Source organism: Anguilla anguilla, chromosome 6, assembly GCF_013347855.1.
Source record: "Anguilla anguilla isolate fAngAng1 chromosome 6, fAngAng1.pri, whole genome shotgun sequence".
In the NCBI taxonomy this organism is placed as follows: Eukaryota; Metazoa; Chordata; class Actinopteri; order Anguilliformes; family Anguillidae; genus Anguilla; species Anguilla anguilla.
This window is the reverse complement of record NC_049206.1, coordinates 441,796-461,460: the sequence shown is the minus strand read 5'-3', so window position 1 is coordinate 461,460 and position 19,665 is coordinate 441,796. Positions and strand designations below refer to the sequence as shown.

At 47.0% G+C, this 19,665-nt stretch overlaps 1 protein-coding gene, 1 long non-coding RNA gene and 1 pseudogene across 6 annotated transcripts; 2 read left to right on the top strand and 1 right to left on the bottom strand.

Annotated features, from left to right (window-relative positions):
* Positions 1–1,909: 1,909 nt before the first annotated feature.
* On the top strand, positions 1,910–6,482 carry LOC118228884 (annotated as a pseudogene).
* A 2,117-nt stretch (positions 6,483–8,599) lies between these two features.
* LOC118228964 lies at positions 8,600–9,195 on the top strand. 3 transcript variants are annotated; one of them, XR_004765579.1, is made up of 3 exons: positions 8,600–8,664; positions 8,736–8,799; positions 9,144–9,195. It is a non-coding gene; the product is annotated as an uncharacterized LOC118228964 (long non-coding RNA). The 3 variants fall into 3 exon arrangements; XR_004765580.1 differs by having other exon boundaries at positions 9,094–9,145; XR_004765581.1 differs by lacking the exon at positions 9,144–9,195 and adding an exon at positions 8,922–8,963.
* A 91-nt stretch (positions 9,196–9,286) lies between these two features.
* LOC118228906 (caytaxin-like) lies at positions 9,287–18,947 on the bottom strand. 3 transcript variants are annotated; one of them, XM_035420488.1, is made up of 13 exons: positions 18,770–18,947; positions 18,608–18,686; positions 17,771–17,860; positions 15,641–15,699; positions 14,692–14,916; positions 13,577–13,747; positions 13,182–13,284; positions 12,632–12,763; positions 11,910–11,996; positions 11,290–11,388; positions 10,983–11,018; positions 10,763–10,804; positions 9,287–10,390 (listed from the first exon to the last, which is right to left on the bottom strand). In XM_035420488.1, exons 3-13 carry the CDS (start codon positions 17,845–17,847, stop codon positions 10,378–10,380), a joined length of 1,044 nt encoding a protein of 347 aa, XP_035276379.1. In that variant the 5' UTR covers positions 17,848–17,860; positions 18,608–18,686; positions 18,770–18,947; the 3' UTR covers positions 9,287–10,377. The 3 variants fall into 3 exon arrangements, with proteins under 3 accessions (XP_035276379.1, XP_035276380.1, XP_035276378.1); XM_035420489.1 differs by having other exon boundaries at positions 17,771–17,917; positions 18,608–18,947; XM_035420487.1 differs by having other exon boundaries at positions 18,608–18,947.
* Positions 18,948–19,665: the final 718 nt, after the last annotated feature.

Below are 19,665 nucleotides of genomic sequence, written 5' to 3'. Positions count from 1 at the left end.
TCTGCATTCAATTGCTCCTTTTTCCCGTCCTTACCACCTTTCCTAGTATGGAAGACCAAACCGGTCAAAAATACAGTAATTTGACGTCTGGAATCACGCATTGTCAGAGTTTTGTCAACAGGCACATTCCAATCGTTACCTCCTTGAACAGCCAATTACAGTTTACTTATTAATTTGATTATACTGCCAAATGTTTCTCCCTATAATTGTAGATTCCTAAAAGCCATACCTTTGTTTTTGGTTTTTGAGAAACAATTGTCATTGCATTTACAATCATTGATACTTATAAAATAATTAAAGCAGAAAGATTAAAGTGTATATTAGTCCTCAAGAAATTCACAATGACTAAATTAAGAAGAACAGTCATGTGAAAGATTATACGCATACAGTTAATTGTGTTGGTTGATAGGCAGATAGGCATAGCATTGTCTCTGGACACCCTAGTACAGAGCTTTGATTTTAAGAAAGAAATCTCAGTGGTGTTGATACAACATTGGCATTCAGGATTAGCTAGTTTTAGCTGAACTGGAGAAAGTGTGTTTGTGAATGGGCGTGGGGATGATTATTGCTTTTCATTTTTAAATAGTTAGTGAAGAACAAATGCTGATTGAATCCCGGCTATATTCTGTAATGAACAGTACTGTAACATTGGAAATAAGAATCGCTCAAATTTCTGTTAGCTTTGTTTCCTCTACAGCAACCAGCAGTGTTTCCTTGCATTTCCGCATCTCCCTCCCAAGGGTGTCACGCTGGCATGTGACCGTTTTGGTGCCAAAACTCGAGAGGGAGCGGTCTCGATGTAAGCCGAATTAGCCTTCGTTTTAATTCTGGGGTGGGAGGTGTGTGGCATTCAGTACACCCCAGCAGCAGATTGGTCTCGGCTGCGCTGGCTGGTAGAGAGAGCACACGCACCTGGGTTGCGTTAGCTAATCAACACAGGTGCTTAAAGGTGTGTTTCTCCCTGCAGTTTGGTGCCGAGACAGGGAGCACACACCGAGACAGAGTTTTTGAGTTTTGTTTCGTTTTCCTCAGAAAGGAATGGTTGGCAGTTTTATAGGCGCTGCCCTGCATTGGAATTTTTTGATTCTGCTCTTCTCTGTGAGTAACAATAAAGTGTGCATAACCTCTGACTTTTGGTGCCTGTGTCTGTGTTTCTGTAGAGTAAGCGCTGCATGAGCAGTTCTCCAGTCACACTCCGAGCACTGTGCTGCGTTCCTAAATAAGAGGTCTGTCATTTACAGAAGTCCTGCAGACCCTTCGATCTGCATGGCACACACATTCTGAACCTATGCTAAACCACAGCTCTCTCCATCATCTTGCTAACAGAGGATATTTATCACATATTGTTTTATTCCCCTCCAAAGCTGAATTTTGACCTCGCGTGGTGAACCATTTTTAAGAAGTGGCTGCACATATTGGAAAAAGTAAATCTTGTTTTCTTAGGAATTTTTTTTTTGGACTTGCTCTTTTAAAGACACAAAGTACAAGAGGCATTCTCCCTCTGTCCAGCGCAGCAGCAAACATTTCAGTCACACGCTGTAGATGAGTTGACCAGAGGAGGATGGGTTCCCCCCTTGAGCCTGGTTCCTTTCCAGGTTTCTTCCCATCTGCCACAGGGAGTTTTTCCTTGCTGCTTTTAATTTAGGTTTGCTCCTGAGGGAGTTTACGCCTGGGTCTGTACTCTGTTTGCTACTGTGGCATACTGTAGTACCAAAGTGCATTGTCACAATGTTTTATGAAATTTGCTATATAAATACATTTTGATTGATTGATGATTGAGCTGTTCTAAAGCCCAGCTCTCTCCATTAGCTTGATAAGTGATGATACTATGATACTACATAGAGTAATGAATTGTGGACTCAGACTCTAGATTTGTGTTTCAATGATGTTTGTTGGGGAGGGTGTGTGCTTGTGATTAGCTGGGGAATGAGATTCCCTTTGGATTAACACACATGAGAGAGAACTGACAGAACCTGAGGAACAGGGCTGGTGTAAAACTGCTGGCAGATCAGCCAATCAGACCTCAGTGGTACAATGCTGCCCCCTGCAAGAAGTGCTGTTTGATAATCAGGTGTGTCTAACAGGAAGAGCAAAGTAAAGTTTCTCACAGGTAAAGCTTTAGTTACATCGTGGACCTTTTAAAAAGATTCTAATGTATGTTTTCCAGAAATTAATGAATTTCAGAAAAAAATGTATTGGAGGGAAGAACAATCTGAGACTGAGAAGAAGAACAGAAATTTGAGAGGAGGTTAAAGAGGCTTTTTTACCTGCCGTTTGAGTAACAGCAATAAGTGAAACTGAAACTTAAGCTACTGGATTTAGCAGAAGTCATTACTGAGTCCAGAACAAACTGAGACAGAATGGCGTCTGGATCTTCTCTCCTGGAAGAGGAGCTCTCCTGTCCTGTGTGCTCTGAAATCTTCAGGGATCCAGTTGTCCTTAGTTGCAGTCACAGCTTCTGTAAGGCCTGTCTGCAGCAGTGCTGGGAACAGAAGGGATCTGGGGAGTGCCCAGTTTGCAGGAGAAGATCTTCCAAGGCTGAACTGCCTTGTAACCTGTCTCTGAGGAATGCCTGTGAGGCATTCTTAAAGGAGAGAAGTCAGAGAGCTAAAGCAGGATCTGAAGTGCTCTGCAGTCTGCACAGTGAGAAACTAAAACTTTTCTGTTTGGTGGATCAAATACCCGTCTGCGTTGTCTGTCAGACTTCCACAAAGCATGAAAACCACAAAGTGCGACCAGTTCAGGAGGCTGCAGAAGAGTATAAGGTAAATGAATTATAACCGAATTTACACTTAAAATTATCTCATGTTTCATTTCTTGAAATCGGTATTAATTGTCTATACTAATTTGTAATTAATTATAAATGATTAACAATGAGAATTTGGAAAAGCTTGGATTTGTAGCACTGTCATCTACTGAATATTTGGTTGAGGTGAAATAATGAAAAAACCTCACTGTCAGAAATATAATTCATATTGAGTATTAATTTATTTTCATGATTTAGAATTTCTAATGAAGTAGTTACTGTAGGGTCATGATCTACAGTAGGAGCCATTTTAGTTCTGAGGCCAGACTGCAGTTTGAGCTCCTGACTGTCACATGACCGACAGAGAAAGACAGGAGGGAGGGGCAGGAGTGTGGAGACATTCTCAAAACTGTGTTAGGGAGCAGTGCTCAGCATGGGACAGTAGGGGTCAAAGTTCATGGCTCAGATACATGTGTTTGACAGAATGTGACCTTAGAGGGCAGATCACTGTTAATATGTCAAATGTAACTCTAAAGATACAGCACATTAAACCTGACACGTTTTCATTTTAAAAGTTTACTTTCAGATGAAAGCAGAACATTAGCGTTCCATACCCGTTTACCTGGCATGTCCTGTCAGAGAGGCAATGCAGTGATATGTGTGTCAGTTTTTACACAAGCTGTGACCTGAGTCTCCATTCTGGCTCCCCTCCATCTGAGCAGGGGCTCTTGTGCTGTCTGTGTAGGCAGTGAAGTTTACTGTGTGACTGTTTCCTCAGTAAAGTGTGGACTCTGTCATTTCTTTCCAGGAGAAAATCAGGACTGCACTGGCTCCACTGCAGGAGAAGCTAAATGCCTTTAATGCAGTGAAACTAGTCTGTGATCAAACAGCAGAGCACATCAAGGTACTGTACTGAGGCCTTTAAATCACAGTGTTGAAAATGCAGCACTGGATTGTGCTGAAATGATGGTGAATAATGTTTATTCCAGAGCCAGGCCCAGCACACAGAGAGCCAGATAAAGATGGAGTTTGGAAAACTTCAGCAGTTCCTAAAAGATGAAGAGGCAGCCAGGATTGCTGCACTGAAGCAGGAAGAGGATCAGAAGAGTCAGATGATGAAGGAAAAGATTGAGAAGATGACAGAAGAGATATCATCCCTTTCAGAACAAATCAGAGCCATAGAACAGGAGCTGGGAGCTGAAGACGTCTCATTCCTGCAGGTAAGACCTGTTCAGAATTAATTTTGACAAACACATGAAAACATGAATAAATACTAATAAGTTTTTCATACAGCCCTAATTGCAGTTGCTGTATGGTACATGATACCACAAACAAATAGATATGCCTGTGACCTACATTTGGCTGACTGACCAATAGTTCATGCACCGCTGGCATAAACAGGAACTTGCAGCCAAGCCAGAGCGTCAGGGACAGTCACTGTAAGCAGTCTGGCAGAGAGCAGTAGGAGTTCCGTGGGTCGCCTCTCTCTCCATTGAAATGAAGGACTTCCTGTGAGAACGCCGTGGGACTGCCCTGATTGGTGTAAATCCGGGGAATTCATAATGATGTCACGACCCAATAGATATCTCCCACGACCCAAACTTGGGTTTGTGCACCTCTGCCCTGAACCACCGATTCATGTAAACTTGCAAATATCATCAAATATCTTTGAAACGTTGTCAAGCAGTACGATTATATTCTCCGGTTTGCAGGTGGTGTTTTTCTCCAAAATACAAGTTTATCATCATCCTACATCTGCACATTATACACATATACAACTATGGTGAAGCAACACATTTAGTTTTTTATGTCATAAAGGAAGCCATGTTCAGTACCATACAGTCAGATATTACTGTGGTAACAGTTTTAATGGACTGAGTATTGGCTACAGTGGTAATAATTCACTCTCCTTATTTCAGAGCTACAAGGACACCCACATCAGGTAAGCAAACTCCATTGTGTCTCATCAGGTTAAATATCAGAAGTAGTTTATTAGCACTGTGGTGATCTATCAGTGATGTGGAATGTGTTTGAAAAGCCTCTCTCTCTAAGATAATTACTGCTGCTTTAAAATATTAATATGATGAATTTAATATTTCCCCTCTAATATAAAAACACCCACCCCCCCCCCCCCCCCCCTCCTGTAAGTGTGTGTCCCTCAGTGGGGTCGGGCTGCTTCATATCTGGCAGCCAGTGGGGCTGTGTGGCAGAATGCTGGGAGGGATGGAGCCATTTTCTTTTAAAATGAAGATCTGATGTTGCTGCTGATAATCTTCTATGGTATTGAAGCCACGCCCACAGCACAAGTGACTCCTGAATATTACTGCAGAGCCCAGTGCACACTGGCGGATCCAGAAAAGGTCTCAGGAGCGCTGATTGATATGGCCAAGCACCTGAGCAATCTGATGTACAGAGTTGGGAGAAGATGCTGGGGACTGTTCAATACAGTGAGTACTGGGGATAGGGAGCTCCACATTGTCACTGTACAGGGGGAATCTTCAGCATCTTTTCCACAAGCTGATAAAGCCAGTCAGAGTCATATTGGTCCTCTCTGCATAAGAGCCCTGGAGTGAAGAGACTGAGCACCAGTCCTTAATCTCACTGATGCTCATAATAAAATGCTGCTTTCAGAGTGATACTGTATTTAAGGGGAAGGACAGGAGCTGCACAAACACTGACAGGCTTTGCTCCCTCTTCTAGGGATTATACAATGTGAGATTTCTGAAATATTATTTGCTTTTAGTTATGATGCTTCTCTCACACATATATCTGAGCCTATAATGGTTATTTTTGTGAAACCCAGTTTATATCATTAGGAGCCCATTGTGTCTGATGGTTTCCTTTGTGCAGATCAGTGCTGACGTCTCATTCTCTGCCCCTTCAGCTCCTGTGACTCTGGACCCAAACACAGCAGTTCCCAAACTCTCACTGTCTGAGGATCTGACCAGTGTGAGAGACAATGGTGTGATTCAGCAGGTTCCTGATAATCCAGAGAGATTTGATGGGGGGCGGTGTGTGCTGGGCTCTGAGGGATTCCGCTCAGGGAGACACTACTGGGATGTAGAGGTGGGAGGTGAGGACTGGGTGGTGGGTGTGGCTAAAGAGTCCTTCATCAGGAAAGAGGATGAGAATCTGAATCTCAGGAGGAGTGTGGGCTATAAGGCAGCACAGTAGGGAATACGAAGCCCTGACCACCCCAAATTCAGACCACCATGTGCAGGGGGAACTCCAGAGGGTCAGAGTGCAGCTGGACTGGGACAGGGGGGAGGTGTCATTCTCTGACGCCAGTAACAACACTCCTATCCACACTTTTAAACACTCCTTCACTGAGAGACTGTTTCCATTATTTGCTTGTAAAGTAAGAGGGTCACATTTGCAGGTTCATCCGCTGAAGGTATCTGTAGCAGTGGGATAGCACTGTGGGATTGTGGGTAAAGATCATGTCTAAATGATTTTGTGTTTGCAGACAATATTGACATTCAGATATTAATCTAGTAAAGAAATGTTTATTTCATGATAAGCGTGTTGCTTCTTTGACATAGTCTCATAATGTTAATTTAGTGAGTAAAGCATTTAATTGCATGTTGAGCTGAGTGGTCGTACCTGCAGCACAGTACCCTGAGTACAGAGGAGAGACTGAGTCTCAGAGCACTGCAGGGAGATCAGAGCTTTTCACTGCTTACCTGCATCATGGACCAGCACTGCATGGTTACTGAGCAACATGATAGAACATCAACAGATAGAGGTCCTGCTGTACTTATGAAACACTGCACAAATAAACTGCTGTACCTCATCAACATATGCGGTCTGTCTGTCCATCTGTCTGTCTGTATCAGTGTATGCAGTCTGTCTGTCTGGCTGAGTGTGCATACTGTCTGTCTGTCTGTCTGTCTGTATCTCTGCATGCAGTCTGTCTGTCTGTCTGTATCTCTGTATGCAGTCTGTCTGTCTGTGTGCTGTTTGTCTGTCTGTCTGTTTCTCTGTATGCACTCTGTCTGTCTGTCTGTCTGTCCATCCGTGTGCCTGTCTGTCTGTGTGCAGTTTGTCTGTCTGTCGGTCTGTCTGTCTGTCTGTCCGTGTGTCTGTCCGTCCCTCCGTGTGTCTGTCAGTGTGTATCTCTGTATGCAGTCTGTCTGTCTAGTCTGTATGCTGTTTGTCTGTCTGTCTGTCTGTCAGTGTGTATCTCTGTATGCAGTCTGTCTGTCTGTCTGGGGCTGATGTTTCTGTATTGTGGGTAGCTTGTTGGTAAACTTGGGCATTTGTGTTATAGCAGGTGAGAGAGCTCCTCACTAACTTTCAAATCAGCAGAAAACCTGGACCTGAGAGAGAATAGTGGACCTGAGAGAGAATAGTGGACCTGAGAGAGAATAGTGGACCTGAGAGAGAATAGTGGACCTGAGAGAGAATAGTTTTCAGGATGTTGGTGGTGATAAAACCTGGACCTGAGAGAGAATAGTTTTCAGGATGTTGGTGGTGATAATCCTTTTATTTTGTTTTGGTATTCCACACAGTAGGTAGTACACAGAGTTTGTGTTTGTAAGTAGTACAGAAATGCTATGTGTTTTTTATTTAAAGCCTGCTGCTGCCAGTTGATGTTGTGTGTATCTGTTTGTGTGTGTGTGTGTGTATGTGTTTGTATGTGTGTGTGTATGTGTATAGGTGTATGTGTGAATGTGTTGGTATACATGTACATACGTGTGTATGTGTTTATATGGAGTATTTGTATATATACAAGTGTTTATATGTGTTTGTGTATATGTGTGTGTGTGTGTGCATGAGTATACAGTGTATACAGTTCATGTGTGGGTGTGTGGTGTGCATGAGTATACAGTGTGTACAGTTCATGTGTGGGTGTGTGGTGTGCATGAGTATACAGTGTATACAGTACGTGTGTGTGTGTGTGTGTGCGCGCGTGCGTGCGTGCGTGCATGTGTGTGGGTGTGTATATATACATATTTTATATGCCATTTTATACTGTGTTTTTTATTTTCAGATATTTTAATATTTTTCAATGTTCAAAGATACGCAACTTGCAGCTGGTTGTAGAATTAGAGTTCAGAACATTGTGTAATGACTTGTGCAGGTTCTTCATCGAACTACTGAAATCACAGATTATTGTTTTTAATGTGTTGCAAAATGTGTTTCTGTATTCCAAAAAACTGAAGCTAGCTTTGATCCAGAATATTATGTATCAGTATTCTGATACATAATCTAGACACAGACACGAGACACATAAACACCTTTAACTTCATGTGCTGTGAAAATGTGTTTAAGTGCTATAGAGCTGCTCTGATTGGTTTATGTGCTGTGGGAATGTGATCAATGATATCAAATCAAATAAAATTTATTTGTATAGCACATTTTACAGAAAACTGTCACAAAGAGCCTTTACAGAGTAGCAAGAAAAGAGCAAGACACAGAGCAACAAGCCCTGAACCCCCAAACAGTAAGAATGTGATATCCTGCTGAACCCCCAAACAGTAAGCTCGTGATATCCTGCTGAACCCCCAAACAGTAAGCTCGTGAAATCCTGCTGAACCCCCAAACAGCAAGCTCGTGATATCCTGCTGAACCCCCAAACAGCAAACACGTGATATCCTGCTGAACCCCCAAACAGCAAACACGTGATATCCTGCTGTTTGCATCTAAATGAGGGTTTGGCCTTTCCTCTCCCGTCTTTCAACATGTGTGTGGACTTACAGCAGGACTCTAACAGGAAAAAGTGCAGCAAACATAACAATAAAAAAAATCATGATAATGATGATGATAATGATAATAATAATCATAATCGTCATCGTCAGACTGACCTGTGTCAGGTAGTCTGCTCAAAGCTCACCTTTTCCCAGCCCCACTGTTCCAAACAAACAGCACAAAGTGAACTCACATTTAACCAAAGGCAGGTTTAGTCAGACATTAAGGTGGGGGTGGTGAGGTGTTTGGGTGGGGGTGGTGAGGTGTTAGGTGGGAGCAGATTCAGTTAGGCATTAAGGTGGGGGTGGTGAGGTGTTTGGGTGGGGGCAGGTTCAGTTAGGCATTAAGGTGGGGGTGGTGAGGTGTTAAGGTGGGGGTGGTGAGGTGTTTGGGTGGGCGCAGGTTTAGTTAGGCATTAAGGTGGGGGTGGTGAGGTGTTTGGGTGGGGGCAGGTTTAGTTAGGCAATAAAGTGGGGGTGGTGAGGTGTTTGGGTGGGGGCAGGTTCAGTTAGGCATTAAGGTTGGGTTGGTGAGGTGTTAAGGTGGGGGTGGTGAGGTGTTTGGGTGGGCGCAGGTTTAGTTAGGCATTAAGGTGGGGGTGGTGAGGTGTTTGGGTGGGGGCAGGTTTAGTTAGGCAATAAAGTGGGGGTGGTGAGGTGTTTGGGTGGGGGCAGGTTCAGTTAGGCATTAAGGTGGGGGTGGTGAGGTGTTAGGTGGGGGCAGGTTCAGTTAGGCATTAAGGTGGGGGTGGTGAGGTGTTAGGGTAGGGGCAGGTTCAGTTAGGCATTAAGGTGGGGGTGATGAGGTGTTTGGGTGGGGGCAGGTTTAGTTAGGCAATAAAGTGGGGGTGGTGAGGTGTTTGGGTGGGGGCAGGTTCAGTTAGGCATTAAGGTGGGGGTGATGAGGTGTTAGGGTAGGGGTGGTGAGGTGTTAGGTGGGAGCAGATTCAGTTAGGCATTAAGGTGGGGGTGGTGAGGTGTTTGGGTGGGGGCAGGTTCAGTTAGGCATTAAGGTGGGGGTGGTGAGGTGTTTGGGTGGGGGCAAGTTCAGTTAGGCATTAAGGTGTGGGTGGTGAGGTGTTTGGGTGGGGGCAGGTCCAGTTAGGCATTAAGGTGTGGGTGATGAGGTGTTTGGGTGGGGGCAGGTTCAGTTAGGCATTAAGGTGGGGGTGGTGAGGTGTTTGGGTGGGGGCAGGTTCAGTTAGGCATTAAGGTGGGGGTGGTGAGGTGTTTGGGTGGGGGCAGGTTCAGTTAGGCATTAAGGTGGGGGTGGTGAGGTGTTTGGGTGGGGGCAGGTTCAGTTAGGCATTAAGGTGGGGGTGGTGAGGTGTTTGGGTGGGGGCAGGTTCAGTTAGGCATTAAGGTGGGGGTGGTGAGGTGTTTGGGTGGGGGCAGGTTCAGTTAGGCATTTAGGTGGGGGTGGTGAGGTGTTTGGGTGGGGCAGGTTCAGTTAGGCATTAAGGTGGGGGTGGTGAGGTGTTTGGGTGGGGGTGGTGAGGTGTTTGGGTGGAGTCCAGTTGCTCTGCTGAGCTGACAGGACCTTCAGCAGCCGTTTAAAAATCGAGAGTAAAAGACCGCTAGCTGTTGCCGTGGTAGCCAACCAGAGCGTGGTGCATTATGGGACAGTGTGAAGACGCACCAGGAGTGTCTGTGAAAACAGCACAGCGGAGTAACACAGTCCTCACAGGCCTGCTCTTACTCCAGTATAAGCGCAGAGATTTCGGGGGGGGGGAGCTGCTCTTACTCCTGTAAAAGCGCAGAGATTTCAGGGGGTGGGGGGGGGGGGCATATGAGAAACTCCTCCTCCAAGCATCTCACAGGACAGTCGTTGTCAGGGAAACGAGGTGCCCCGCCCAAAATGAGCTTCACGCGACGGGGTACCCCGAGCTGGACGGGGGCTTACATGGGGTGCTAACTCGCCGGTGGAGATCCGTCCTCCCCTCAGTCACAGTTCCTAACAGCGAAAAGAAGGAGTCATTCCTCCGTTCCACTCTCCCTTTCGCCCCAAAACTTCATCCCAGAGCCCATATCACTGCAACACTTATTAGGATGGTAAGTGTGACAGCTCTGATAACGACCCACAGATCAGGTTAACCAGTCGCTCATCCTGTTCTTTTCACACACATTTGCCTGCTAGCTGAATACACCAGCAGTGCACTGAACAGAACAGCCCCCCAGGCCCAAGCACATCATACTAATCATGCCATCATACAGCTTATCAGACTAAGACTAAGACTCCACCCTGATCCCAAATCAGTGCAGAGACCCCCAGAGGGCTGGATCTCTGCAGCTGGTTGGACTCAGGGAGGGACGGGATGTCTCTTACCCTTCTGTGGGGGCCTCGGGCTGCTGCTGTTCCTGTTCCATCCTGCAGGGGGCGAGAGACGCAACATTCACTAACACCCAGAGGTAACCCCAGAGGGTCTTTTCATTAAAGCCTGCATTTACTGTGTTTATGATATGAAATTCGCTGGCCATGTTTATGAATATGAATATGGGGGGGGGAGGGGTCTTTTATTTAGAGAGTAACAAAATATGAGTCTTACCTTTCCTTCTGAGCCTTAATTCTGTCTTCATCATACCTAGGAAAAGGTCCAGATATAGACAACTCAAGTCAGGTTGAAACACCTTTTACAGATTGTCCTGGAGACAATACAAAAAAAAACAGGAAATTGTACGATTGGGAAAGTCTGAGCCGCTAAAAAACCAGCAGTTTGAACCTTACACGGAAATGAAAGGGCCGTGTTATCACCATCAGCCATTACTGAAACTCACGGCTATTCATCTGGATGTTGTGCATACAGCTCAGTGATATTGCCTGGTTGTCTCCCTCTGGTGGCCATGTGTACTTACTGCAGGACGCAATCGGGGATCTGCACGTGCTCCATGGGGACCATTTCAGCCAGCTCCTCCAGGCTGTGCGCGTAGCGGATTTTGTTCATAAATTTTTCGCTGCAGTGGGAGACAAAGGGAGAAACGGTGTCGCACACGGCCTTCCTTTAATCAAGCAGTGGTCTCACATTCATCTCCGGGGGCTTAAAACTGAACTTCTGGACCAATCAGCTGCTTTGAAACGTGCCAATCATTGAATTCCTTTAATGGCAGGTTATTTTATTCCATTAATTATCATGTAAATTGTTAATATATCTGTGGTGGGGGTGAATAAGTGAAGCTTCTATGAGGCTCACTGACTGTGTGCAGCCCATGCAGATCAAACGCAGAAGTTATTTAAACAGGAGATTTTATGTGACTCATAATCGTGACAGTGAGGTTAGTGGCTTTTGCATTGAGCCCTCAGGTTTCTGGTTATTTTACTTCCTTTAGCCGTTCTTGGCTAAATCAGGCCTCGCTGCCGGTGGTCTAGAGGATGGATCTCAGGAGCAGTCTGCAGGTGTAGCAGCTCTTGTGTGCATGAAGCTCCTGATTATGAATTTCTCCCGTGTGGATTAATGCGCTAAATGAGCCTCTCTCACCTGATGAAGGGCCTGGAGACGGCCAGCACAGTGCGGATGAACCAGGAGGGGTGAGCAATGATCATGGCCCTCAGGTTCTTCCTCAGCCTGACAGGGACACAACAAATTAGAGTACAGAAAGAGAGTCCGAGAGGGAGAGAGAGAGGGAGAGAGAGAAGGGGAGAGACCGAGAGGGAGAGAGAGAGGGAGAGAGAGAAGGGGGAGAGACCGAGAGGGAGAGAGAGAGGGGGAGAGACCGAGAGGGAGAGAGAGAGGGAGAGAGAGAAGGGGGAGAGACCGAGAGGGAGAGAGAGAGGGAGAGAGAGAAGGGGGAGAGACCGAAAGGGAGAGAGAGAAGGGGGAGAGACCGAAAGGGAGAGAGAGAGGGGGAGAGACCGAGAGGGAGAGAGAGAGGGAGAGAGAGAAGGGGGAGAGACCGAGAGGAAGAGAGAGAGGGAGAGAGAAGGGGGGTTAGGTGGCACATAGACTTTGGCCTTCCTGTCATTAACTGCTCTGTTTTCATTCATATTTCCTCTGCATTAATAATGTAGCCCATATAAATATGCGTCCGTCTCCATAATACATTTTATCTGGTTATTTTATAAAGCATGAGGTGTTTGAAATAGTAAAATCCATAAATAAATCCCATAAATTCATAATCAAATCAAGACAGAAGTGCTGACAATAAATTTGCTGTGATAGCCAGGTAGTATTTCAGCTTCTGCCAATTAAAAGCTCTGTACCTCCTGTCAATCATTTGGTAGCACTTCTTCAGCCAGCCAATCCCAGGCATCCTCCTTCGGGGCGTGGCTCCGTTCATGTAGATGATCATGTAATCCTCAGCCACCAGCAGCTCCAGACTGCTGATCACATACCTGAGGATCAAACACTCAGGTGAGTCTCATACCTGTGGATTAAACACTCAGGTGAGTCTGGTACCTGAGGATTAAACACTCAGGTGAGTCTGGTACCTGAGGATTAAACACTCAGGTGAGTCTGGTACCTGAGGATTAAACACTCAGGTGAGTCTCATACCTGTGGATTAAACACTCAGGTGAGTCTGGTACCTGTGGATTAAACACTCAGGTGAGTCTGGTACCTGTGGATTAAGCACTCAGGTGAGTCTCATACCTGAGGATTAAACACTCAGGTGAGTCTCGTACCTGTGGATTAAACACTCAGGTGAGTCTGGTACCTGTGGATGAATTCTCACTCAAAGGGCTCGTTCTGGCTCAAACGGCTCATTCTGACTCAGACAGCACACAGACGTTTCCATAGTTACGGGTCACTCACAGGAAGAGGTTCTCCATGATGTAATGGTACTCAGCATAGCTGCTGTCAGGTAGGTAACAGGCTGAGAACACGATGATGGCGTTCAGCTCGTCTCCATAGTAACCTGAAGGGGTGAAGTGTAAGGAACAGGTGACTGGCAGGTAAGTCTGCTCTGATTATATTCACAGCAGTGTAGGATGGTAGTTAGGGAACTGAGAGGTTGCTGGTTTGATTTCCTGGTGTGGCACTGCTGTTGTACCCATAGGCACTCAGCCTGCACTGCTTCAGTAATGTCCAGTGGTGTAAACGGAGTGAGTATTACCTGTGTGAGCGGCCCTTTCTGAGAGCAGCTGATAGAGCTCTAAATGTGATGTGAATGGAGAGGGCGCCCCCTGCTGGTGGCCGGCAGTACTGACCTCCGTGCGTGATCACGCGCAGGTACGGCCGGATGACCTGCATGTCGATGCGGCTCTCCTGCTCGCCGATGATCACCGTCCGCCAGAGCCGCTCCACGCCGTCTCCGCCCTCTCCCGCTGGCCCCGCCCCCTCGCCAGGGGCAGCCCTCGCCGCAGCGACGGGGGTGTCGTCTGCGTGGGCAGGAAACACGCAGCCGGGACGCGTTAGCCTCCCAGCGCCCTCTCCGCCCTCTGTACTTACAGCTCCCCCCATCCCCCCCACTGCTGGCCAATACGCTGTCTCTAATGCCAGGAAGGGCGGAGCCATATCCCCACTGGCTCCTCCTCTTCCTGTTTTACCTGCCGCGTTGGGGGCAACACTTCTGGGTTTTAGTTTCTTTAGTCAGAGAAAAGAATAATAAGAGGTTGAATTCTTCAATCACTCAGTTCTGTGGTAACTGTACCCATGAATTTTGTTTTTCTAATTTACGTTTGCAAACAGGAGGTATTATTTGTCCTAACTTGTCCAAACTTAATCTAGTTGCCTAGCCTGCTTAACATACGCAAACCTCTTAGTGGTGATTTTTCGTTTTCCTGCTGCCAGGGGCCGTTTCGGTGCCAGTTTAGTGTGGGTCACCATTTCCCCAGGTTTATTTTTCTCAACTGAGCATAAAAGTCATTCACATTGGCCAGGAAAGCCACTACAGCTGCTAACAGCTCAGTCAAGACCACATGCACCGCACCCATTTACTACACCACCAGATTTCACTAATGAGCTCTCTTCCTGGACCAAGGAGGTAAAGTAATGAGTGAAATCTGGTGGTGTAGTGTATGGCTGGAGCTACAGACACTGCAGCCCGCAGGACCTGGAGCTGAGTAGCGTGTCTATAGTCTTTCATAGAGACTTCATATCAGCTGCAGCAACAGTATTCATTGCAAGCCAAGGAAGATGCACAAAAAATTTGTTCCAACTATGTCTTTGATTCAGTCTCCTACATTTTGTGAGGGTTAACATTAAGTTCGAAACTGTTTAAAGACTATTCAAGAAAAAATCAGGCATCTCCTAAGTGCCAGGCTTCGATCTTCTGAGTCCAAACATGCTTCTGCTGTCCTGTGACCCCTGACCCCAAGCTGACCTTCCCACTCCAGGTCGTTGCCATTGGTGATGAACTCCAGTGAGTCAGTGTCATCAGGGGTCTCCATGTCGTCCACATTGATGTCCAGGTCATCGGGCGTGTCCAGGGACCCATCACTCTGGTCAAGAGACAGGTTCATCTCCGGGGCAACCAGTGTACGCCTCTTCCGATTGGCAGGGCCCCCAGCCCCTCCCCCTCCATCAACGTTCAAGGATGTGGGCGGAGCTGAGCGAGAGGAAACAATGCTTGAGGTCAGAGACCAGCACTCACATGTCAGTAGTTTTACAGTTACAAGGTCAACTTAAACAGACCATAAGCCCTCTTTCATTCTGCAGATACTGTGACAGCTGTACCTGTCTGCAGGTGGGTAATAGCATGTGATCTGAACCTGTCTGCAGGTGGGTAATAGCATGTGATCTGTACCTGTCTGCAGGTGGGTAATAGCATGTGGTCTGTACCTGTCTGCAGGTGGGTAATTGCATGTGATCTGTATGTTTTGGGTATACGTGTCCACATGTATGTCCATGTACACATGTATGTGTGTCCACATGTGTTGTGTGTATGTACACATGTATGTACATGCCCACATGTATGTGTATGTATGCATGTACGTGTGTGTATGCATGTATGTGTATGTATGCATGTACATGTGTGTATGCATGTACGTGTGTGTATGCATGTGTGTGTATGTATGCATGTATGTGCGTGTCACATGTATGTGTGTGTCACATCTGTGTATGTATGCATGTACGTGTGTGTATGCATGTATGTGTATGTATGCATGTGTGTGTTCAGGAAAAAGCTGTATTTATTTTTGTATGCAGTCAGCAGCTGGGGCCTGTGATAGGCTGTTAATAATGAAGGTGCAGCTGTTTTTTTAAACAATAAAGGAAAGGGTTCCCAGTTTGGGGGGGTTCCCAGTTTGGGGACTGGATAGAGGTCTACTCACAGGCCCCACCTCCCATGAGGCTGCAGGACGACTCCATATCGCCCTCTTCTGGCAGAGGCCTGCAACAGCGGAGGAAAGTGCACAGCGAGGATCATGCAAAATGAGTTTAAACCCAGCTGGCATGCTTTGGTCCCGGGGTGTCCTGTCTTATCTGAAAAGGGCTGGGGCAGGTGTTTGTTTTTACACAGCACTGAGACACCTGATTCTGTTCATCATGGTCCTTATTAAAGCCCACACGACTAGTTAATTAGCTGAGACACCTGATTCTGTTTATCATGGTCCTTATTAAAGCCCACACGACTAGTTAATTAGGTGAATCGCGTTTTGTCCACATCTGCCCTTTTCAGATAAGACTGGGTCCCCTGCTTTAGTCCTTTCAGATAACAGCCACCAGTTTGAAAACAAGTGCAGTGCACCAATAGCTGGGCTCTGTGTAACACTAGCTAGTTGTGCGCTCAATTAGTTGGGTTATGTGCACAATTCTCTGGTTAATTACAGAAAGCTGGGTTATGTTTGAATTAGCTGGGTTAAGTGTGCAATAGGCTGGGTTAGGTGTACCATAGGTTGGTTTACATGTGTAATTTGCTGGGTTATGTGTGTAATTGGCTGGGTTAAGTGTGCCACAGGCTGGGTTATGTGTGTAATTAGCTGGGTTATGTGTGCAATCCTTTCTTAACGAAGCCCTGACTCCATATTCCTGGGATGCTGTTGTGTTGCTAACTTTGGACACTGTCACATGACCTCAGGCATGACCATATATGGTCAGAGATGCACCTGCCTCTTTAAAGTACAGATCAAAAGGCTGAACATCTCTTCCGTGCTCTCTTTCTCTCCCTCCCTTTCTTCATCCCTTTCTTTCTCTTTCTCCCTCAGAATTTTTATTTCTTTGTATTTATGTTTTCATCAATCATCATTCATCATCATTATAACCTTTCATATTCTTTTAAAAATCAATTTCATCCCTTATTTCTTTCTTCCAAATTTAGAATATGGCTGTGACTATGACTGACAAAGGTGTTATGACTAAGAGGATGTGACAGAGACTGCCTGAGTGACTGTGACAGAGAGAATGACTGAGTGACTGTGACTGGCTGACTGCCTGAGTGACTGACTGAGTGACTGTGACTGACTGACTGCCTGAGTGACAGTGACTGAGAGAATGATTGAGTGACTGTGACTGAGAGAATGGCTGTGTGACTGTGACTGACTTACTGAGTGACTGTGACTAACTAACTGAGTGACTGTGACTAACTAACTGACTGAGTGACTGTGACTGAGAGAATGACTGAGTGACTGTGACAAAGACTGCCTGAGTGACTGTGACTGAGAGAATGACTGAGTGACTGTGACTGACTAGTGACTGTGACTGAGAGAATAACTGAGTGACTGTGACTGGCTGACTGACTAGTGACTGTGACTGAGAGAATGACTGAGTGACTGTGACAGAGAGAATGACTGAGTGACTGTGACTGACTAACTAACTGAGTGATTGTGACTGACTGACTGCCTGAGTGACAGTGACTGAGAGAATGGCTGTGTGACTGTGACTGAGAGAATGGCTGTGTGACCGTGACTGAGAGAATGGCTGTGTGACTGTGACTGAGAGAATGACTGAGTGACTGTGACTGACTTACTGAGTGACTGTGACTAACTAACTGAGTGACTGTGACTAACTAACTGACTGAGTGACTGTGACTGAGGGAATGACTGAGTGACTGTGACAGAGACTGTCTGAGTGACTGTGACTAAGAGAATGACCGAGTGACTGTGACTGACCTATTGACTGAGTGACTGTGACTGACTGACTGCCTGAGTGACTGTGACTGACTTACTGACTGAGTGACTGTGACTGACTGACTACCTGAGTGACAGTGACTGAGAGAATGACTGAGTGACTGTGACTGAGAGAATGACTGAGTGACTGTGACTGACTTACTGAGTGAGTGACAGTGACTGAGAGAATGACTGAGTGACTGTGAGTGAGAGAATGACTGAGTGACTGTGACTGACTGACTGCCTAAATGACTGCGACTGAGAGATTGACTGACTATGACAGAGACTGCCTGAGTGACTGTGACTGACTTACTGACTGAGTGACTAAGAGTGAGAGAGTGACTGTGACTACCCTACCTGGGGAAGTCTTCATCCTGCCACTCATCTTTCACCTCCATGTTCTCCATCCTCAGAGTGGCTTCTGTGGCACCCATCTTTCCAGGGTCACTGCAAAAATAAACACACACACACACACACACACGCACACACACACACACACACACATGCACACACACACTCACACACACACGCACACACACACACACACACACACACACACACTCACACACACACACACACACACACACACGCACACACACACACACACACACGCAGGGTCACTGCCAGCCTCCTGTGGCTCAGTGACATCATCAGAATGATTCACACACAGCAGAATGGCCTTTTACTGGCATGGTGTGTGTGTGTGTGCATGCAAGTGTGTCTGTGTGTTTGTCTGTATACGCATGTGTGTGCGTGTGTGTCTGTTGGGTTAGGGTTAGTGATGGCATGCTAACGCACACACACGCACACACACACACATACACACACACACACATACACACACACACACTCACACACGCACACACACACACACACACTTGCTTGCCCTGGAGACCCCGTAGCAAGCGAACAGGAGCGCTGTGAGTAGCGGGCTGGATCTGGGGTCTCAGACCGTGATTCTGAGGGGAGACATCAGACGCCCGAGCCCGTGTTCCGCTGCGAGAGAGCAGCTGTCTTACGTAACCACCGCCAAAATCTTCTGCCCGGCTCGTCAACAGTCGGAATTTTCAAACGAGAGGAACAGCGAAGACACCCCCCATCCCCCCATCCCACCCCACCCCAGCCCACCCCAGCCCACCCCACCCCTCCCAAAGACTACGCCCTAAAGTGTTGATATCGGGGAGCGCGACTCACGTGTTGGGGCGACGGCTTCCCTTTGTATTCCACTGCTGGGCCGTGTCCTCCTTTCAGTGTTCTCTTCCTCCTGTTCCTCCTGTTCCTCCTGTCCCTGGCACTGTGGGTCAGGGTTCCTGTTCCTCCTGTCCCTGGCACTGTGGGTCAGGGTTCCTGTTCCTCCTGTCCCTGGCGCTGTGGGTCGGGGGTTCCGGGGTCCGGGGGTGGGGTTCAGCAGACCCCCCGTCTAACGCCGGCGTTGCTGTGTGCAGCACTCGCTCCTCCCTCTCGTCTTGGCTCTATTCCGTCCGGCGCACCTTCTGTCCCCCAGCAGGGGTGTTCCCGGAGTCCTCCCTCCCCCAATCAGCCCCCCTGAGCCCCCCTACCCACACGGCCAGCGCCCTGACTCTGCTGGGTGGCTGTGTGTTGTTATTTCTGAATGCCCTGTGTGTGTGTGCGTGCATGTGTGCTTGTGTGTATGCGTGCATTTGTATAAAACCCTCCCACCATTCGCTCATTCTCTTCCCCATGCACTGCTACAGACAGACCTTCTGTGTCATTGTCTCTGTTCCCTAGCAACAACATCCTGTATCCCAGCACTGCTCTCCATCCCTCCCACTCTCCCTCTCCCTCCCTCTCTCTCACTCCCACTTTTCCTCTTTGTCCTCCTCCTCTTGCGGCCCCCATTGTCTCCACCTCTCCTCTCTCCCTCTCTCTCTCTCTCCCTCCCTTCCCCTCCATCTCTCCCCCCTCTCTCTTTCTCTCTCTCTCTATCTCTCTCTGGGTGTGATTCTTTGGGCAGTGTCTGTTAGCAGCAGGGCTCCTCAGTGCTGCCAATGTGGAACAGTAGCCCCCTCTCCTGGCCTGCCATTGGCTAGTGGCAGTCAGGGCACCCTCCCCTCCTGGCCTGCCATTGGCTAGTGGTTTTAAAAGCACCCTCCCCTTCCCTAGCTGTACCATACAAATAGTACAAACACACAAAGTACATTATTATGGTATTATTTTTTATGTAAAAAAAAAAAGGTTGTGTAAGTCGCTCTGGATAAGAGTGTCTGCTAAATGCCTGTAATGTAATAATT

Coding starts and splice junctions, on each gene's coding strand:
- LOC118228906 (XM_035420489.1), bottom strand. CDS start 17,847: ATGGGTGCCACAGAAGCCACTCTGAGGATGGAGAACATGGAGGTGAAA. Junction 15,700..17,770: donor CAGGATGAAGACTTCCCCAG/GTAGGGTAGTCA, acceptor CCGCTGTTGCAG/GCCTCTGCCAGAAGAGGGCG. Junction 13,748..14,691: donor CAACGACCTGGAGTGGGAAG/GTCAGCTTGGGG, acceptor CTGCCCACGCAG/ACGACACCCCCGTCGCTGCG.